Source organism: Aedes albopictus, chromosome 2, assembly GCF_035046485.1.
Source record: "Aedes albopictus strain Foshan chromosome 2, AalbF5, whole genome shotgun sequence".
Classification (NCBI taxonomy): Eukaryota; Metazoa; Arthropoda; class Insecta; order Diptera; family Culicidae; genus Aedes; species Aedes albopictus.
In genome coordinates this window covers 236,640,304-236,661,997 of record NC_085137.1, presented here as the reverse complement: position 1 = coordinate 236,661,997, position 21,694 = coordinate 236,640,304, and the positions used below count along the sequence as shown (strand labels likewise).

The following is a 21,694-nucleotide window of genomic DNA, read 5'->3' as shown; positions in this document are numbered from 1 at the left end:
AGTTATTCCGGATTGTCTTGGGGTACCAAAATTGGCCACATACTTTGCGCAACGTATATCTCAAGATCCCGATGAGGTAGAAGTATAGTGTCTTCGGCGAATTTGTTCAGCAGGTTAAGAACTAACTAGCAACGGCGACTTTGGTTCGCGATTCAGCCGCTAGGCGGCGCCAGTGTCAAAAATGTTCAAACCCTCATATCTCAGAAACCTGATAAGATAGAATGATGCTGTCTTCGGCTAAATTATTCAGCAAGCTCAGAACTATCTGATAGTAAAGTCTTTGGTTTGGGATTTATCCGCTAGGTGGCGCACTGTGTCTGAAAAATTCAAACACGTTTATCTCGATACCCTAACGAGGTACAAGCATGCCGTTTTCAGCAAAGTTGTTCAGCAGGCTAAGAACTATCTGGCAATGGCGTCTTTGGTTCGAGAATCGTCCGCTAGGTGGCGCCAGGGTAAAAAATCTTCAAACTTCTATATCTCAGAATTCTGATAAGATAGAATGATGCCGTCTTCATCAAAGTTCTTCAGCAAGCTAAAAACTGTCTGAAAGTTGAGTCTTTGATTCGTGATTTATTCGCTAGGTGGCAACTTGTATATAATATTTAAACACGTATATCTCGTTACTGTCATAAGCTAAAAGCATGGCGTTTTCTGTAAAATTGTTCGGCAGGTTGAGATCAATCCGCAATGGCGACGCTAGATGACACTAGCAATCAAAACATTCAAACAATTTTATCTCAAAAATCGGAAAACGTCCAGAAAATTGTTCCGAAAGTTAAAAGGAAGTTAAACGTATCTGGTGTCGATGGTTCTAATATTATTCGATAGATTCCGTCTAGTATTAGGAAAATATTTGTATGAAAACCCTAATGAACATGAAATATTCCATTTTCAGCATAGTTGTTCAGCAAGCTAAGAGCTATTTGGCAGGATAGTAGACGGTCGAGTACGGTGGTACAGTAAGAGGCAATACTTTAACACCGTCTTTGACCCCCGGCAGACAAATTTTTTCGCCCTTCAATATTGCTTCTTTTACTCCGTTTTTTCTTTCGGGTATGTCTCCGGGAAATTCTACAGGAACTCTTCCGGGAATTATTTTAATTTGTAATTTATTATTGAACGTTAACCTGTTAGTTACAAAACTTTTAACCAAGTCAAGTACTCCGGGTTTTCCACCGGGTATTTATCCATGAATTCCACTGGGAATTCCTCAAGAACTTCCTTCAGAAATTCTTCCTGGAATTCTTCTTTCTAGAACATCCTCCAGAAGTTCCTCCAGGAAATCCTCCGGGGATTTCTCCGGAAATTTCCCCAGGATTTCATTTAGGACTCCCATCAGGAACTCCTTCGGGAATTCCTTCAGCAATTTCTACGGAAGTTCTTCTGGGAATTTTTCCAGAAATTCCACCGGACTTTTTTCCAAGATTTTCTCCGGGAATTTCACTGACAATTTCCCCAGGAATTCGTCCATGAGTGCCTCCGGGAATTCCTCCATGAACTCCTCCGGGAATTTCTTCAGGAATTCTTCCAGGATGTTCTGTAGGAATTCCTCAAAACATTTCTCTAGGAATTTCTCCAGGATTTTTTCCAGGAGTTTCTCCAGGACTATATCCGGGAATTTTATAAGGAACTGTCTTTTTTTTTCAAGAAAATCCTCTGGTAATTTCTCCAGGAATCTCTTCAGGAAGTCTTTCGGGATCTGTTTTTCTCGCAAAACCTCGAGAATTTTTCCCGGAATTCCTCTAGGAATTCCTTTACGAATACCTCCGGGAATTTGTCCAATATTTTCTCCATGAATTCCTCCGAGAATGTCTCCGGGAATATCTCCAGGAAATCCTCCAGGAGTTGTTTTGGGAATTTCTTCTGGAAATCTTCCAAAAAATCCCCCGAAAATTATTTCAGGAATTCCTCCGGGAACTCTTCTGGAATTTCTCCGGGAATTTTTAAATGAAATCTTCGGGATTTGCTCAGGAAATCCTCTGGGAATTCCAACAATTCCTCTTGGACATTCTACAGGGAATCCTCCCTTCCTCAAAGGAAATTCCTGGAAGAATCTCTTGAGAAATGCCCTGAGGGAATGCCTGGAGGAATCCCCGGAAGAATTCCTGGAGAAATACCCGAAAAAATCCTGGAAATAATCCCGGTAAAAGTCCTGGAGAAATTACTGAAGGAATCACCGGAGGAATTGCTGATAGGAATCATAGATGAATTTCCGGAGAAATTCCTGGAGGGAATCGTAAAGAAATTCCTAGTAGAATTCCAGGAAAAAGTTTGGAAGTTTCCATAAGAAATTCTTAGTGGAATTTCTGGAGAAATTCCACGGAGAATTTCCAGACATTCCCGTAGGAATTCCCGGCGGAAATTCCTGGAGAAAACAAAGGAGGAATTCTTAGAGAAATTCCCAGAGGAATTCCTGGAGAAACTCTCAGAGGGTTTTCTGAAATAAAAAAGTCACGGAAGACTTCCTGGAGAAATTCCCAGTGGATTTTTTTTTTGAAAGAAAAACCAGAAATTCGTCTGAAGAAATTCCCGGCGGAATTTCTGGGGGAGTTCCCGGAGGAATACCAGGAAGAATTTCTGGAGGATTTCCCGGACAATTTCTTACAGATATTTCCGAAGCAATTCCTGGCGGATTTCCTGAAGAAATTCCCGAGGGAATCCCCGGAGACATTCCCGGAGATGTTCCTCGAGGAACTCCTAGATAAAATCTCGGAGAAATTCATCCTGGAGAAATTCTTGAACGAATTCCTGAGGAAAATCCCGGAGCAATTCATGGAGTAATTCACGGAGGAACTCATGGAAGTATTCCTGGGAAAATTCTCTGAGGAAACCCGGAGGAATTTTTGGAGAACTCATGGAGAAATTCACAGAAGAATTCCTGGGCAAATTACCGAAGGAATCTCCGCAGGTGTTCCGGATGTGGGTCTTAGAGGAAATTCTGGAAAAAAATCCGGAAGAATTCCCGGAAACATTTTCAGAGGAATTCCTATAGAAAGACGCCATTGCCAGATAGTTCTTAGCCTGCTGAACAACTTTGCTGAAAACGGCATGCTTGTACCTCATTAGGGTATCGAGATAAACATGTTTAAATTTTTCAGACACAGTGCGCCACCTAGCGGATAAATCCCAAACCAAAGACTTTACTATCAGATAGTTCTGAGCTTGCTGAATAATTTAGCCGAAGACAGCATCATTCTATCTTATCAGGTTTCTGAGATATGAGGGTTTGAACATTTTTGACACTGGCGCCGCCTAGCGGCCGAATCGCGAACCAAAGTCGCCGTTGCTAGTTAGTTCTTAACCTGTTGAACAAATTCGCCGAAGACACTATACTTCTACCTCATCGGGATCTTGAGATATACGTTGCGCAAAGTATGTGGCCAATTTTGGTACCCCAAGACAATCCGGAATAACTCCGGAACCATGTGGACCACGCACCCATGTTCTCGACATAATAAACTTGAAGAGTTTTTTGTAAAAATTTCATCAAAATCCATCGAAAAACAAAAAAGTTATGACCATTTTTGTGCTTTTCCGAAGGTGGAAAATGTACGTTGGCTGGATGAAGGTTAAATTAGAAAATTTCACGACAAAAACTTCCTAAACGAACGAGATTTGAAATCTTGACCTTTGCATTGAGAGTCCCTAGTCATAACGCATAGACCAACCAGACACTTGTGTTGTGTACGGAAAAAAGATGTTGAGGTTCTTCGTTACCAAGATGTTGTTTTTCACCTTAGATACCAACAGCTCACGCAGCGCATGAGACGAGCTCCCCGGGAGCTTTGCGCTACGCTCGCACCCACCAGATTTCCGTGAGCCTCCTAGCAGCGCAGCACACTGCGATTTTGAAGAGCTAGGAGACAATTTGGTGGGAGGCTCGCTGTCACACTTATGGTCCACTGCACGAATTTATGCTGGCCTGCTTACTCTCACACGAAATTTGACGTTTGAGAGGTGTCGGCACCGCTCAAACGTCAAATTTCGTGCGAGAGTAAGCAGGCCAGCATAAATTCGTGCAGTGGACCATGTACACATGAGCAATCGGAAACTCTGACAGCGCCTAAATGTATTCTATTGTAATTCCACTAATTCTAATTCGAATTTCGAACTGGTAGCCTTTGCGCTGCTGTCACTGTTCTACCCTGTTCTACCCTGTCTTGAGGCGCAGAATCGTTTCTGCAATGAAATGGATAAAAAAGCGTGGGTATTATGATTCCTTGCTTAATTTGATGATGTTTGAGCAAAACTTTGGGTAACTGTTTTGTTTACGTTGCAAGAAATGGAGAAAACAACAACAGGGTTTCCCAAAGTTTTGCTCAAACATCATCAAATTAAGCAAGGAATCATAATACCCACGCTTTTTAATCCATTTCATTGCAGAAACGGAGAATTAGCCTTTTCACCATACAAAAATTCAGCTCATTACTTCAATTCTAGTACTTCACCGATTGTATCCTATTACGGCGGCGGTCGTTTTCAGTTCCTCGAAAAACTACAGCTCTTCCTCTGAGGTTTACAACACCACTATATTGTAATAAGTGCTCCTTGGGACGCAGAATCCTAAAAACATTCAGACCGGACGTTTCAGACCCCCTCCCTCTATGTAAAGTTTTGTAAACGATTGCAAGCAGTACATATTACATATTGATATGCGATTTCTCGTTTATTTTCCCACGCATGATAAGCTGGAAATTTTCTTCTGAACTGCAAATGGCTCTAATGAGAAACACGAATTTAATGGCAAAAAATGCAAGAAACTTTTAAGTTTCTTGGGTTAATTCTTATCTGAATTGTAAAACACTTTGAACCGAGCTTCTAAATTTTATTCGAGAAACATTCAATATTTTAAGTGAGTCTTCCGAAAAAAAGAAACTTCCATAACATTATGCCTTGTAAAACAAATCCATTCTAGCAATGTTGCTCTCCAACTTACCGCAATCCCAAGCAGTCTGCGCCAGTGGTTGATGGGTCGAATCCTTCATCACTGCATCCGAACATGCTGTATCATCCTTCACACACCGGATGAGGAACATGGTGGAAGCACCAAACAATGGTGGAATGCCGGCAAGTATCAAAGGCAGTTTATACGATCCAGTGTGATCGTAGAGCATTCCAGCTACGGGTGGCCCAACGGTCAACGGCACAGAACACAAGCCCAACAGGAACCCGATGGCTTGCGTTGCACCCCGTGGTCCGCAGATGTCGTACGCGATCGGTCCCAGAAGAGAGATGAAGCATCCGTCGAAAAGACCCATAGCCAAGGCGATCACCAGCAACAAGGTGAAGGAACCCGTCGCAGGAAGACACATTGTCATCGTTCCGATGAAAACGAAGGCAATCTGCTGCAGTAGTACTCGATTCACTCGAGGAATATCCGCAATGAATCCAAAAAGAAGGCGACCCAGTCCGGATGTAATTCCTATACACATAACCGGAAGATTTTCACCCTCTCCAGGGAACGAATCCAACACGAACTTGCCCATGTGAACGTACGGAACAAAGTATCCGAACAGAGCAATCGGAATTGAAAGTGCCCAGATGATGTACTTCTTTTTCTTCCAGTTGTCGAAATTGATGAACGACCGCATCAAAGTGTTGAACTTCGACCTGCCCGGTTTCACACGTGGTGGCGGTGGCGGTGGCTGCAACGGTTTGTACAGAAGTGCACAGAATATCACAAAGCTAGATATCACAGATAGAACACGGAACGATGTCGCGAGACCCGTTTCCTGCACCAATTTGTTCAGCAGAATCGGCATGATGGCAGTGAATACACTGGACCCTGCCGTAACGATTCCGTTCACCAGACCGAGATATTTCTTAAAGTAGTGTCCCAGGATTGCCAGGGAGGGTGTGTACGCCAGCGCAGCACCCAGCCCGAACATGATACCGTAGGTGAAGTACAGGGCGGAAACATTGTGGGTGAAGAACGACGACAGGAACATGCCTCCGCATGTTAGAACCCCACCGATAAGGGTCGTTAACCGGAGACCGATTTTATCCGTCAGGATGCCGGATACTGGCGATAGCAGGAAAGTTGTGCCAATGGTGAGCGATCCCACGAGGGCTGAAAATGAATAAGAAAAAATGGAAAATTCTCAGTTACGGTTACAAAGTAAAACAGGTTAAATTGCGACTTCTGGACTTCTGCAGTAGTCCTTAACCAGTTAGTGAATTGCTATGCGCTACGTGTGAAGAAACGCCACTGATCTTCATGCAAAAAAGTATACCACAACTATGTACAATTTCTGGCCCTATTATTCACCTTGCGAGCTAACACAGTGCTTTTGTAGAACTGATGCACTCTATATTGATCAAGTAAGGATCCAATATCTTGACATTCTGCCTAATTTTTACTCAATAAAAATTATTGTGAAAAATTACACTCACAAACTTTTGCCGTTTTAGGTAAATAAAATAATGATATGGGTATCATCAAGTTGTAAATATATTAGTTTTGCAACATTTTACTAGAGAAACTGTGAACTATGTTTCACAGAAGTCGCACCGGAGTTAATGGCTTGTATTGCACTTTATCAAGAAGCTATTGAATTTGAAATGAATCATTTTTTGAAAATGTGTAGCTCCTGTACAATCAAGAACCTGCGAAGACACTGTTTTGTGACTTGTATGACGCATATGACTTACTTAAAAGTCGTATAATAAACATATCATTTTTCATTGAAATAAAAATCTAATCGTTAGAAGTGTTCACTTAGTTCTACAGACTTGAATGATAATCTTGTCATTCCATAGGGTTTTGTTCTATTTTGGTGCATCAAATACCATCCAACAAAGAAGTTGTTTACTGCTCTCGTTCACATTAGGTTAATGAGTGATATGCCAATCATTCCAGTGCACTTGGTTGATAAGCAGATGGCTATCTCAACGCCTCTCAAGTCTCTTCGAGTAATTCTTCAAACCTAAGCCCCATCACATCGACAGTGCAATCCACCCCGGTAACAGTTATCAGAACCAGACATGCATTCTTCCATCATGACCGGACAATAATAACAACTAACCGTCGTCGCCGAAAGCCGCCCCCAACGAGATAGATTAGGCAAACATCGTTAGAGTTCGAGTGTGTGAATAATCCGCTATCATCTAGGCTTTAGTGCATATTCAAATAGATCCCCGCCAACTGCATACCTGGATTAGGAATTATAATTATTTGCATGTCATTAAAATGATATCTTGTATTTGCATTGATGGAATAATGAAAACAGGTTAAAACTGTTTACGACGCCACTTTTGTTGCGTTGTCTGGTTGGCACGCTCGCTGAGAGAAGGTGTGAACGCAGCCTGGCTGGTAACAACGTTTACCACCTGAACTTACCGTCTTGGTGTCAGGGTGCAAACGAGCGTATCAAATTGCAAAACTAACCTTGGAAATCGTTCAAGGATATTAACAAGATTGCTTCTTCAGAGGGGGTTTGTGCTGTTTTCCTCGCCACTCAAGATAAGGTTGACAGTTTGGAAAGCTGGTCTTAGTGATGCAAAATCCCAGCCATTGTCATAGTCATTGAAAACAAAGGCTTATGGACCTGATGCCTTTGGAATGCACTTTACGATGAGAGAAAGCAGATCAAGATCGCTAGAAGAGACAACGATATCTCGAGAGAAACTTAAAACAACAAAGATAAAGTCATGTGATGTACGGAAAAGTACTCCAACACTCTTATATTTTGATTTCCCAGCTCTTCAATTTAACTTTTTAGTGTAATTTATTCCACTATTATTTAACAAAAACGATTTATGGATTATTACTGCCATTTATTTTTTTTAAAACACATTTTTCTCTTGTAACCAGTCTTGAACATCGGATTTGTAATATGCATGTCAATAAAAGATGTATTCTAAGGTAGCTACAAAAAAGAGGCTAGATGAACGTTTCAACAATCGATTCAAGTAATCAACATCCGAATAAACAGAACCCAGATAGGGGAATGCAACCCATCTTAGCATAGCGCTCCCTTTTTCATTCTCTCCAAAGCAGGGATGCCAGATGATTTTTCCAAAAATCTGTATCAGGATTTTAGAAAATCTGTATTTGTCTGTATTTTGAAACTGTGACTGAAAGTCAAAAACACTAAGTTTCCGTAAATCCAGTCAGACCCCGTATGAAATCTGTTTGTTGCACATGTAAATTTTTGTGTCCCGAATATTGCACGAACATTTCTATTTGCAGTAAGTTTTCTCTAAATGGTGTAAATAGCAGAACGTTATGATTTTGCATAGTAAAATAAATATGTATATTCTTAATAATTCTGAACTTTTACGTCGCCGATTTTTTGTGAAAATTTCTCCAGGGATTCTTCCAGGATTTTTCCCTAGGACTTTCCTGAGAGTTTTTCAAAAAATATCCTGAAACTGGTTCACGGGTTTCCACAGAAATTCCTTTCGAAAATCCTCATGGGGTTCTTTAAAGGATCAAAGAGAAAATTCCTTCAGGGATAGCTACATAAGTTATGCTTGTATTTCTTAAGGCCGGACGGGACGGTGGTTGAATCGTCCGCCATTGCTCAGTTGCTAGTAAGATGCAAATCTCAACTTCTACTTCGTATTATTGACTAGAAATTTGATCGTTCATTTGCTCACTTGTGGTGCACAATCGACTAAAGTTTCAGCTACGTCAGTGCAGTGGAAATTGATACATACATTTATTTGTTCAACATCATTAAGACAAGACATAATCAACAATAGTACGCCACAATACTCGGTTTGTGGCTGCCGCTCTCCATCCTCGGTCGCGTCCAATGCTCGCCAAGTCACGCTCCACCTGGTCCGCCCATCGTGCTCTCTGCGCTCCACGCCTTCTTGTGCCAACCGGATCCGTTGCAAACACCAGCTTTGCAGGGTTGTTGTCCGGCATTCTTGCAACATGCCCTGCCCACCGTATCCTTCCGGCTTTGGCCACCTTCTGGATGCTGGGTTCGCCGTAAAGTGGAAATTGATATTTGCTTCTTCAAAATCGCGAGGCAAATTGTTAGAAAGAGAGGGAAGATAGGAAAAAATACACGTCGTCCCGTGCGGCCTTAATATACTTTTTTTTTTCAATATTATTGGAGAAATTCCTACAAAGTTTTTTTTTTGGAAATCCCGCTAGAAATTCTCAAAAGATTTTTCTGGAAAGTTCCTACAGGAGTTTATCCAATTGCTGCAGAATTTCAACTAAGGCGGATACAAATTTAATTTTGACTTATTGTCTCCCCCCCCCCCTTTCAAAAATTTTTGGCAGGATTTTCATTTTGAGGGGGCAGATAAAAACATTTATCAATATATCGGGTCTAGCTAAAAAATTCGATGAGTTTTTATTATTTTTCAGATTAAATGCTTTATTATTTTTATTCCCCCCTTCGACCAGCCTAAGAGTGGTGGGACAAAAAGTGAAATAAATATTTGTAACGGCCTAATAAGCATTTTTCAAAGATTTTTTCTAGAAATGTTTCAAAGAGTATTTGTAGAGGGTTCTCCATTTTTTTAAATTTCTTTATTTGTTCTCTTAAGAGTTTTTCCAGGAAATCTCTTCGTAAACTGCACGAGATTTTTTTTTCGATCAATCTTTCAGAGGTACCTCCAGCAGTTCTTCCAAAGATCCCTTCAGAAAATCCTCCAGGGAATCATTAGAAATTCAATGAAAGATTTCTTTAAAAAATCCACAAGCACCTTTGTCTGCAATGTCTCCAATGTCTGCATTTTCAAGAGATTTCTCCAGAAAATCCTCCACGGACTTTCCAGGAATCACTGCAGAAATTTCTCAAGAATTCTTTCATTAATTTAGTTACTCCAGAAGTTTATCAAGATTTTTTTTCATTTTTTTCTAAAAAAACATGAAGAAGTTTCTGCAGGAATCACTGAATGAATTTCTCACAAAAATCTTGGAGAGCCCTGGGAAGAGTTCCCGAATAAATCCCTTTAGGATTTGTAAATAATTTTCTTGAAGAATTTCAGAATTTTTATTTTTTCAGGAAAACTCCATGAAGTAACTTCTCAATTTTGAAATTTTGAAGAAATCTCTGGAAATAAATATATCTTCACATACAAATTTCTGAAGAAATCTAAGCAGGAAATTCTGAAAGAAAAATTTAGAGGAAGTAAAGTTAGTGGTAAGTAAAAAGGAAATCGGGTTATGTACTGTTCCTTTTAATTCCACGAAGAATTTGCATCCTTTGACAGATACGTATTTCGACCTCAACTGTAAGGTCGTCCTCGGTATCTCGTACTTGACCCGACTACAGTCAAGTCCAGTCGAGTCAAGTACGAGACACTGAAGACGACCTTACAGTTGAGGTCGAAATACGTATCTGTCAAGGGATGCAAATTCTTAGTGGAATTGAAAGGAACAGTATTTAACCCGAATTCCTCTTTTTACATCCTAGAAGAAGTTTCTTAAGAACTTCCTGGGGAATATCTGGAGAAACATTTCGGGAAATTCTTGGTCGAACGCATTACAAAACATTTGCAAAGATCCCAGAAATAAATTCTTCAGATATTTCTTAAGGAATTTCCGTAGAAATTCTTTGGAAATATTTCTGAATGAATTTCTCAAAGAATCCGTAGAGAGAAGCTATCCGTCGACAAGAAATTTTCAATAATTTTTTGAACAAATCTCCAAAAAAGTATGTAAAGTTTTTTTTTGCTGGAGTATAAAAAGGAACCCATAGAAATCTATTCAAAAGAATTCAAATCATTCAAGGAATATCTTAAGAATGCCCTCTAGAAATTTCTTAAAAAATCTCTGCAAGAATTTCTTCAAAAAAAACCCTTCCCATTACCGGTGTTACATATACTAGGCGCCGCTCTACCTTTTACCTTCTCTGTGCTTCAACAAGCTAAGATGGCCGAAGTGATATTCACACCCAAAGGACCTGAGTTCAATTCGCGTTCGCAATTCTTTTTTTTATATGCAAGGTAACGCTGACAGTGCTCAAAAATTTCCATCCCATATGACGTGTTCCTTTTGCTACATTCGATGCATCATATTTTTGCAAGCTGTTTTGTACTCTGTAGTTTCCAAAAGCTCTATCGATTTTTAATCTTTAACACAATTTTATAGTTAGTAACTCAGTTGTTTGAAAGGGTGTGGCCAGTACACATTTCTTCTCAGGTTCGATTTGATATTATTATTTAAAAAAACTGCCATTATTTTCAATTTTTTAACGAAAACATTATTCGTAAGTTTTCTCATTATTTTCATTCTACATATAAGAATGAAAAACATAAAGAAAATCAGATCTTTTGCTTAGAAAAGTTTTCAACTTTTTTTTATATTTTTCATGTTTAGTACTTCAAGCTTAAATTTTCCTTACAACTTAATATTTCACTGGAAATTCGCGACTTTTGCAAATTGTCAAGCAAACAGCAATACACATGAAAAAAGCAGCAAAGATATAGTTTATTCGATTTTTTCATACTTATAACAACATAATCATTGAAAACTTGCTGAAAAACTTAATCTTGGGCGAAGGTTGAAAAGTTATATTTTACAAGATTAGAATTCAACATGATAAAAACGTAAAGAAGCCCTCCCTTAACGTATGCTTATTGCATATCTAGGACGTTTTATGTTTCGTTATATTATTTTTTTTATTAAATTCAATTCGAAAAAATGATTGAAAATTGCGTTCAAATGTGAAAAATATGAATAATTAAACGGGTTTGTACTCTCAATATTTTTTATTGCTTTTTTTCCATCTGGCGTGAATGTATGAGGAAAAAATATGTGGAGGAAAAATCTGTATCATGATCATGAAATCTGTATTTTTTCTGTACTCTGTATCCTGTCTGTATCAACTTCTAAAAATCTGTATAATACAGTAAAATCTGTATATCTGGCATCTTTGCTCCAAAGCGAAGCTAGTTAGCGCTATTTGTTTAAGTTTTTTTCTTTTGTATTTTTTGTTAGGAATGAACAAGCATGATAACAATAGGATCGAAAACCTTAGGTGTCCAAATCGTCTGTTTTTGAAGTAGGATGAACATAGGGACATATGATGAAGAAGGGTACTCATACAGTAGGACCTATTAAAAAGTTTAGCCAGTTTGAATTCATTGTTCAAAAATGACTATATGAAGAACAAATAGGGGAACTTACTTATTTTCGGCCGTTTTGTTCTCTTCGTCATGGGGAGCTTTTGAAACTTATTAAACTCAAAATTGCCCACAAATATATCCCAATTAAGATGAATTGTATGATCAAGTTTCAGGCAATTCGGCCGACAAAAACCCCTCATGACGCAAAGAACAAACCTGCCGATGATACTCTTTGTCACCCTACATACTATCATGCGTCTCCATAAGTTTTTTCCACAGTAAAGCTACTAATACGCGCTTTGCCAAGTGTGTAATTTGTTACATAAACCAATAGCCAAACACCTGCTTGAATTTCAACTGTTTTGTGAATGTTATGAATGATCGATGTTGGCGTGGTGGTTCATGTGCGTGGAAAAATTGGCACACTTTATAAAGCGTGTACTGATAGCTTAAGCAAACGTCTTTCATGGTAGGTATTTTTGAAATATTCATTGCACATGAAAATTAGAGAACTTTTTTGAAAACCTGCTCACCAGCAGGAAGAAAATTTCTTCTCTTTAAAGAGGTTATGCGCCGGAATTTGCCCCACTGGATAGGCCTGCTATATAGGGTTACGGTGGTGTCACTCGTAACTAATCCTGTGCTTCAAAATTCATCCTATACAAAAACAAACCGAGTAAGGCCGCACCGATTGATTCCGTTATTTTTGTAATCATCCGTCATCACATCCAATAAAAAAACATGAAAAAAGCATAACAACAAGCACTTCAATATTTCGTTATGATATGTTATGATAACAAACACTTAGTTGAAGAGAAGCAGGCCAAATTCCAATGCGCACGTAGAGCCAAAAAGAAGAAGAATAGTCACATCTAGGAAATTAATGAAAATACCAATAATGGTCAGCAAAAAACAGCATTTGAATTAAAAGGCAAATTAGATAGGGAACCGCGCCACTTGGGCGTTGGCTTCTATTTTCGTCTGTTTTCCGCTATAACTCAGTCAAATTTGAACCAATTGGTATAGTATTTGTATAGTATCTACCCGTGTACAACATTTCAAGTCAACTGGTTCAAAATTGACTGAGTTATATTGGAAAACAGACGAATATAGAAGCCACCGCCCCCAAGTGGCGCGATACCCTACCTATCCTCCATTATGCCAGTCGTCCAATAAGCCTAACGTACAGATCAGAAGGGCATAAGAAACACATTAGATACTCCTGATCTCCTGATCTCCATATCCATTGGTCCCGATGATGTCCTCGTTGCCACACTACTATATATATATATAGCATAGAAAACAACAAGTTTTGTTTTACTCTAGACAAGGCTTCATAATGTTTACATTGAATTAGTTGTGTAGTTGCGCCAACAGGTTCATCGTCACAGCTTCTAGCTGAAAGAGGGTTCTTTAAACACATACAACCAAGCGCTGCTGTTTTGTGTATTTGGCAACATTACAAAACGTACTGTGTAAAAGCAGCTGTTTTATTGGCTGGGGCTCTTATTCGATTTGCACATCTTCCGGCAAATCTTCCGGAGTTGGATTAAGGTGCAATAAAAGCAACCCAAAAAATTTCACAGCACAGAGATGGATAGCTGTAAAGTATTTGTGTACTAGCCATATATTCCGCTAAAAGTTTGTTTTGACAATAATGTTTACATCCCACAAGCCGTGTTGGTATACCAACAGTTTCTCTAACACAGCTTCTAGTTGTAATGATATCGCATAACGGCCTTCAAAGCGCTGCTGGTTTGTGGATTTGTCAGTATTACGAATTATACTATATCGTAGCAGCTGTTTTGTTAGTGGTGCCTCCTGTACGATTTGTTCAAGTTCTCACATCTTCCGGGAAATCTCCTGGAGCTGGAATAGAGTGCAGTGAAGGCAGCCCCTGTGACAAGTGATTGATTTCTGAAAACCAAATTTGGTTAGCGTATGGTTTATATTTAACTAGCTTCCTTTTTATTCAGCGTTGACTGCTGCAATTCGATGGTTACACAACAGAAAGCAAATGACTGAATCTTATAGCGCTGAAAATGGTAATATTTTATATCAAATACGATTTTTGAACCCATTTGTTTTGTTAAACTGCTTTGTTTTCTGGAGTGAAGAATCTCAGAAGTAGTGTCTTTTAGCTTGTTTTTTTTTTCAATTATCTTTGGAAAATGGCACGCTATGTCTGAACCAGCAGATTATGAAAATTGAATGTACATCGGGTTTCTTTCCATAAAACATCCGTATTCAAGCTATATTTTCATTTGCAGAAGGTTTCAAAATATTCTATCGGGGAAATTTTGATTTTTCCATCTTTTTGACCGTTTTTCATACAAATTTGCTTGAAATCCTCATTTTCGGTCAATTTCTCTCCCATACAAAATGTATGGAAAAATTTTCACCGATAGAATATTTTAAAACCATCTGCAAATGAAAATATAGCTTGAATACTGATGTTTTATGGAAAGAAATCCGATGTACATTCAATTTTTATAATCTGCTGGTTCAGACATAGCGTGTGGATGGTAAAGTTATTTTTTTGTTGGGTAAAGGTGGGGTTAGGTGTTCCCTGTTCCGCACTACAATTTGTTCTTTGACATCAAACTTCTAGTTTTTGTCGTTTTCTTGCAATCGCGCTTCTCATAATAAATTAACAATCGCAAATGTCGCAGAACGCTCGTTTTTACGAGCAGAACAATTTTGTGTTATGCAGAACTCCGTTTTCACCATTTATGAAGTTCGCACTCACGAACCTGACACCCAGTATTTGATGAAAAGAAGTTAGTATTATATCATAATTATAACAAAGTTAGTTACAATAAATTAAAATGCAGCCCGTATTATGCATTTGAGATGCTTGCTGCCCTACATATACAGTTCGAATGCATAACTGCCTTGAAATAACATAAGAATGTCTTTTTGAAAACAAGTTTTGGGTGTTCGACCTGAAGCACGGCATCGGCACAGCTGTGGCATCGTGGAGCAGTAGCAGCAGATTGAGAAGTAATTATATTTCAGTATCTTCGGATCCTTAGTTTGAACCTAGATCACTACTAAAACAAGCAAAAAGTACCTCCTATCACCACCTGGAGTGTGGAAGGATGAGGAAGCGGAGAAGCGGGCTGAGAGACCGAGAAGCAGACGTAAATCTATTTTGGTTTTGTTTTGTTCGTCTAGGCGTTACTGGCGTTACGCTTCTTTGACATTTTGTCACGACGTTCCTGAAGGGGTAGCCTTACACAGCCCGTTATTTTGCCAAAACCAGCTGTGAGCACTAAAGGCGTATATACGGCTAATTAGCATTAAACACCTTGTCGTAAAGACAACTTCGATTCCGTTGAATACTCCCCTCAGGGAACTTCAGGAACTCTTCCAAGGGTTTGTTCTGAAATAATCTCATATATTCTTCCAAGACTTACTCCAAAGTTTCCTTTAGAAATGCACCCCGTAATCCTCGAAGAAGTTGCCGAACTTCTTTGAGGATTGTTTCAGGAGCTCCTCAAAGGAATTTCTAAGGAATTCCTCCACGAACTCCATTAGGAATTTCTACAAGCATTCCTTTAAGAACTCCTCCAAGAATTCGTTCAGAAATCTCCAAGGGTTTCCTTGGAAATTTTTCCAAGTATTTCTTTGAACATTCCATCAGCAGGATTGCAGTAGCAATTCCTTCAAGTATTCCTTCAAAAACTCTTCAAAGGCTTCTCTCAAGAATTCCTACAAGGAGTTCAAGTTCCTTCTGAGGGTTTTCGCAGTAGCTCCTTTTTATCCTACCAGGAGTTTCTCCGGGAATTCTATAGAAATTCCTTTGGGAAATGCCACAAATAATTGCTACACAAGAATCTCTTGGGATATTTCTATGTAATCACTTGGAATTCCTCCAAAACGGCTGCTATTTGATTTTTTTTTCTGAAATTCCTCAGGAGCTCATTCTATTTCATGAGATTCCATGTTTTTCTGGTATTCCATCGGGAGTTACATTCTTACATTCATCGAAAACTTTCTTCTGAAATTCATCAATGAATTCGTTTTTGAATTCCTTAAAAAGTTTCCGCTGGATTCTCTCCAAAGTCGAATTAGGGTGTTCTTCAGAATTTCCTTCTGGGTATCCCAATTTTTTTTGTCAGGGATTTTTACAGGAATTCCTTCTGGAAACCCTTCGAGGGTTTCTTCTGGGAATCTTCCAGGAGTTCACTATGAAACCCCTCCAGGATGTCCCTGTGAAAATCCTCGAGAAGTTCCTTTTAAAAGTGCTCCGGAAGTTTCCTCTGGTAGTCCTCCAGCTGAGGTTGATTCAGGAAAACTACCGTGAGTTGTCAATAACTAAGTTGGTGATTTGTCTCCATTTTTTATACTGCAGGAATGAATATACTGCTAAATAGAACATCATTTTCATTGATAAACTTCCATCACAAATTTTATTAATTAAGTTTCAAGAGACAGAGCTTAATCAAATTCACAAGCAATATCTACTTATTTTTCTGTTCAGGTGACATCATTCCATATATTTTTTTGGGAATTATGAACATTTTAGATTCACTTTCACGATTTTTGAGAACATGGCCAATCAAATTCACCATATTTGAATCGTTATGTCTATTTCATTATTTCTATAGTGTCCACATTACCGCTAAACATAACATCGTTTCCAAGTTCCGAATAAGCGTCGCGCGAATCGTTATTTTGTTTTTCAAAGCTTTTTTTGCGTGAGCCTTTTGCTATGCATTGTAAAAATATTTTGAAGTACAGTAGGCGTTCGATAACTGCAACATGTTTGCGTTTCACTGAACGAATGAAATTCGATAACTGCAAAAACTGGCAGATGTCATAGAACTGTAAGTTGCTGCAGAATGCAGTCAATATGCATTTGAAAAACATTACATTGCAGCAAAAGTGCATGAGAAAAACATCGCATCGCTGTTGACATTTCATTATGACGGATAGCGGTGCGATAACTGCAAAATTGTTGTACTTAGCGGACTTGCAGTTAAAGCTTTTGCACTGAGCGAACGTCTACTGTAGTCGTTCTTCTTTAGCAAGATCAAAATTATATTTTGCCTTGATATAGTCAATTACTTTTGTTGCATTGACTATTTGAGATTTTTTTAGATTTAAAATAACACCACAGATAAACAGACGTCTTACTCTACGCAGTTCCCATCGTTTCTTTTTTTTAACGCGATTAGCATTGGACGATTATGTTTTCGTGATGATGATTTTTATCGCATTTTGTCCCAAGTGATATGTCTGTTTCTCTGTGGTAACACGATGCTCCTATGTTCCATCTTACCACAAACAATTATTTTCAGATTTGTTTGCGTTGAATTTACTACTGTGCTATATTCACGTGCTAGCGTTGAGGTTGAAAACGAACTTATAAATTGAAAATATTATTCTAATCTTTTAAGTACAAGTAGGTAGTTTTTAGTAAAATTAATATATAAGATGTGGCGTTTCTTTCCCTGTTGCTAAATATGTAATGAAAATATAAACAAAATTTTCGTGAACAAAGGAATTATTTCAGTCCAGATGGGTCGATACAGTTTATGTATGGAACGATAATTTTCGATCAGTTTTTACCCATTTTTAACATAAAAGTAATTAAGTGTGTAACATTTTTAAGACTTAATTTTACAATTAACAGTACCACCTTTGAAGCACTGTTTAATTTGTACGATTTTTTTTTGTATGTGCTCGTATAATCAATAATCATAGTTAACAAAAAATAATTAAAAAAATCAATTTTTCGGGCTTGGGCCAAAATGACGCTCATCCGCAGCTATCCGCAGCTGGATTCACGTTCCGCAGATACTATAGACCTCAAACTAAACTGTGGAGGCGGTCTCTTGAGACTGCTCGACCCTGCTTGTTAGATATAGACCAACTTAGGCAAAAAATGTTGTTTTTGTCAATAATTACTCATTTTTAACCAATTTCAATTAACCGTGTAACCCCAACAACACACCCATTTTAAAGTTCAGACAATAACATTTCCATCGGTGGATTCAAATCCAAAATTGAACCGTTTTTTCACTGAGAAAACTGCATTTGTTTAAAATCCATTTTTTCTACAATTTTCACTATTTTTCTAAGTCTGGTATCTGTGGCGCAATGAGTTTCCATCACAGAGGGCTGAAATTTTGGGAATCTAGGTTTGAACTATCTGGCTCTCAAATGGTATATAAGAACCGTCATTCAAAGCAAGTCAATTTTTCGATTTTTGGCCACCACTTTCCCCATAGTGATATGGAACGGTTGGAGACATCACAGAAGGGACATTAGTAGTAAAGCTACCCTAACACGAGAAACCTAGAAGAAAACGGAAAAATACATATAGCCCGTTTGTTCGGATGATTTGATTATCCAGTGAGAAGTTGATAATCGGATAATCGAGTCCAACCTGCTCTTGACTAGTTGCATAGCTTAATATGATAGATTAAGACTGGGCTATGATGTTGGATTTCAGGATTTCACCAACTGATAAAGCATAATACTCAATATATTTTTCTGCTGCTTTGAGATTAAAAAGCCTTAGATTTCATATAATACATCTAACCCGACTCAACTCAACATTGACTCGATAATATTTTGATCTCTAACCCGTCGTTGGTCCAACATTCGCCTCAATTTTACCCTACTCTGATCCTACAGCTGAAAGACATAACAGTTCGGGGTAATTTGCATAAACACTTTAGTAACATTTGTGTCGATTAACAAGACAAGAAAAAATTATTGATGAGTATTCAAATGAATAAGATGAGCTTTTATAACAATCAATCAAGAAATGTAAAAAAAAGTACGAAACAAGACCAAAACAACAGCAAGAAAGGAAAAAAGAAGAAGTGTTAAATATGTACAATAAATTAATAAAATTGACAAAAATGTCAAATTTCATTAGGAATCAAGAAAAAAATCAACAAGTAAACGCATTGTCAAGCAAGCAGCATTATATATGGCTTCACGTTACACTTATTCCGTCCGGCTTAACCGTGCCATTCCACGCACTGTTCCAGTCTTAATTGAATTCTCTTGAAAAGAAAACTCGAATGGTTACATGCAAAAAAACGCATGAAGCATAAAACCACATTCATATTCGTACACATGTCGTATCAGTGCGAAACAGATATCATGCAGCATGGACAAATGTCATAACGTTTTCTGGTCAATACTGTTTCATTTGAAGAAGTACATGCTTCGCACCACGAAGGGTTTCACCGTCTAGACCAGATCGCCAAAGAAGTCAGTTGGTAACAAAAATCCAAAAAATTAACGGCCAGTCTCGGTTGTCCACGAAGGCAACACCTCCTAACCGGCCGCCCGGCGGTCAATGGCTTGGGCATGGTTGGCCACACCAAGAGCTAGGTATGTATATTATGTTTCATCCAATTAGTACTGCAATCAATCTATCGATGATGGGATAGACCGCTCAGCACGATTCGGTAGAAATTGATCTCGGCTTGAACCCAGGACACCACCCCCGAAGGCAGCCAACCAACCAACCAGCGGTGGTGCTGTCCTATGCTGGTGGGATTGTGGAGTAATTAAGCTGCAATTGCGGTCGGAGTAAGCTTTCCGGCATCAGTCGGTGGCTAAATAATCAACACCATGTTCGCTGGCTGACGAACAACGGCGAGTCAGGCACGAAATTGTCACAACGCTTTTAGGATTAATGATTTATGTGAAAATGGGGAGCAGAGGTCTTCAGTATTTCTCCTTTGGATGCTTCTATCACTTTTTAATGTGACGTCCAAATCTGTATAAAGTCTACATTTGGAACGGAAAACCATTTTGAGATATACAGAACAGTCGTGAATATCAGCCAAAAATATAATAGTTTTGATTGCCCAGGCTAGAAAAAATACAAAAATGCTCAAACTATACTCCGTCTAAAGGCGGGGTCGGGTATTAGAGGGTTAACTCTATATTTCTTTTGTAATTTATCTCATTATATAACTTTTGAATTACTCGACGTAGAACATTTCAAAAGTTACATACACACTTAGGGTACGGCCAGAGTACGCGCGTCACGCGATGCGACGCGGTGCGGCGCGATTTTGACGCGATTTCCAACGCGACTTGATAGCCACAGTGAATGCGATGCAACGCGTCTGTGCGCAAAATGTTTCAATTTAGTTTCCATCACATTTTCAATATTGAATGATTTTCGGTACGGGACACAGAGTGAAATGCTTTCAGATAGTTTTGTGATGAAAATCAATCACAACAAACCCGCAAAGCAAGCAAAACACCGTTTATTAACTATGTCGATTCGAATTTAAAAACGGGATAATTTTCATTCAGAATAATGCAGGAAAATCATTCAGCTATGTAAACTCTGTACGGCCGGAGTTTTTGTTTAGTGTATGGCGAACCATTTTGATGTCTGGCGGTGCGATAATCGCAGATTTGTTGCATTTACCGGACTTGCAGTTGAAAACCATTAAGTTAAAACGTTTGCACCGACCAAACGTCTACTGTACTTTTAAACGTCTGATTTCTTTCCCCACATGTTTTGCATAACATGTTTAGTATTGTTATGTTTTCTTTCTGTCATAGATTAAATACCAAACCACAGAGAAACAGACGTAACACTTAGAACAAAGTAGGAAGTAAAGCGTGGTTCCCGAGATGAACTAGCCTAGGACTAAAAATCTTGTTAATACAGATAAAAAAAAGTGTTGAGTAACAGCACAGAGTCCTAACATTTTTAATTGTTGTAAGTTTTCTGATTGAGAGCAACACTTACTTCTTCGCTCGCCAGATTTGAGTCTCTGGAGTATGTGTTTAAATTGAAAAGTGACTTCTAATACTATTTAACCTAATAAAATAAGTTTGTTTTATATGCAATGTTCAAAATAGTTTCCTGTTGCCTTGTAATAATTTTCTAAAAGTAGATCAAGCATTTTTTTCTGAATTTAGAGCTATGTTAATCTTTATAAATCAGATTAAAGCTTTTAATATGTTTATTATTATTATAGTCAGTTTATTAAAGACACTTTAATTTAGAGTGGCATTCGTGTCGAAATATATTTATGAAAGAGAATTTTAAATTGTGCAGCACAATTTGTACTGCATATTTTTGATTATTTATTCCACTTTACTTATATCTGGAATATGAAATTATTACATTTATTTGGTTCCAAATTGCATTTATATTTGAATACTTTCGAAAAGCATATTTGTAAAATCAGTGCCTTCAATGGTAAAAACGGACAAAATCCACAAAAACAAAAAATCTGTAAAAAATATACACGCGAACCGCGCGATTATCGCATCAAAAACTGTGCATTAGGGTGGCCCACACTTATGAAAAACAAAAATTTTGAAAAATACCAAGTCTTACCTCCCAAATTAGTTGTTTTGGACTCCCAGAAGCTACGTTCAAAATTTGAGCAAGATCGGTTGAGCCTAAGGGGGCGCTCAAAACGCTTGAAGTTTGTATGGGAAAATTTAGCCAAATGTATGCAGAAAATTTAAGTTTTCGAATTTTGCCGCTAGGTGGCGCTGTAAGCGTTCAATAATCAAACCCTTTGGTATTATTGTAGGTGTCTATATGCCAAACAACTTTGTCGAAGACCGCGAAGTGATCTAACGTCTGTGAAAAAAGTTATACCCTAGGAAAAGTGTGGATAAGCTTTATTATTATTTTTCCAATACA

At 38.3% G+C, this 21,694-nt stretch overlaps 1 protein-coding gene across 1 annotated transcript in view; it reads right to left on the bottom strand.

Annotated features, from left to right (window-relative positions):
• Positions 1-4,939: 4,939 nt before the first annotated feature.
• The window catches only part of LOC115262431 (monocarboxylate transporter 10), a gene marked incomplete at its 3' end in the record, with an annotated part of 57,115 nt that continues 40,360 nt past the window's right edge, over positions 4,940-21,694 (bottom strand). Inside the window, 1 exon segment of the mRNA XM_062851386.1 lies at positions 4,940-6,073. Coding sequence (XP_062707370.1) covers positions 4,940-6,073 — 1,134 coding nt within the window.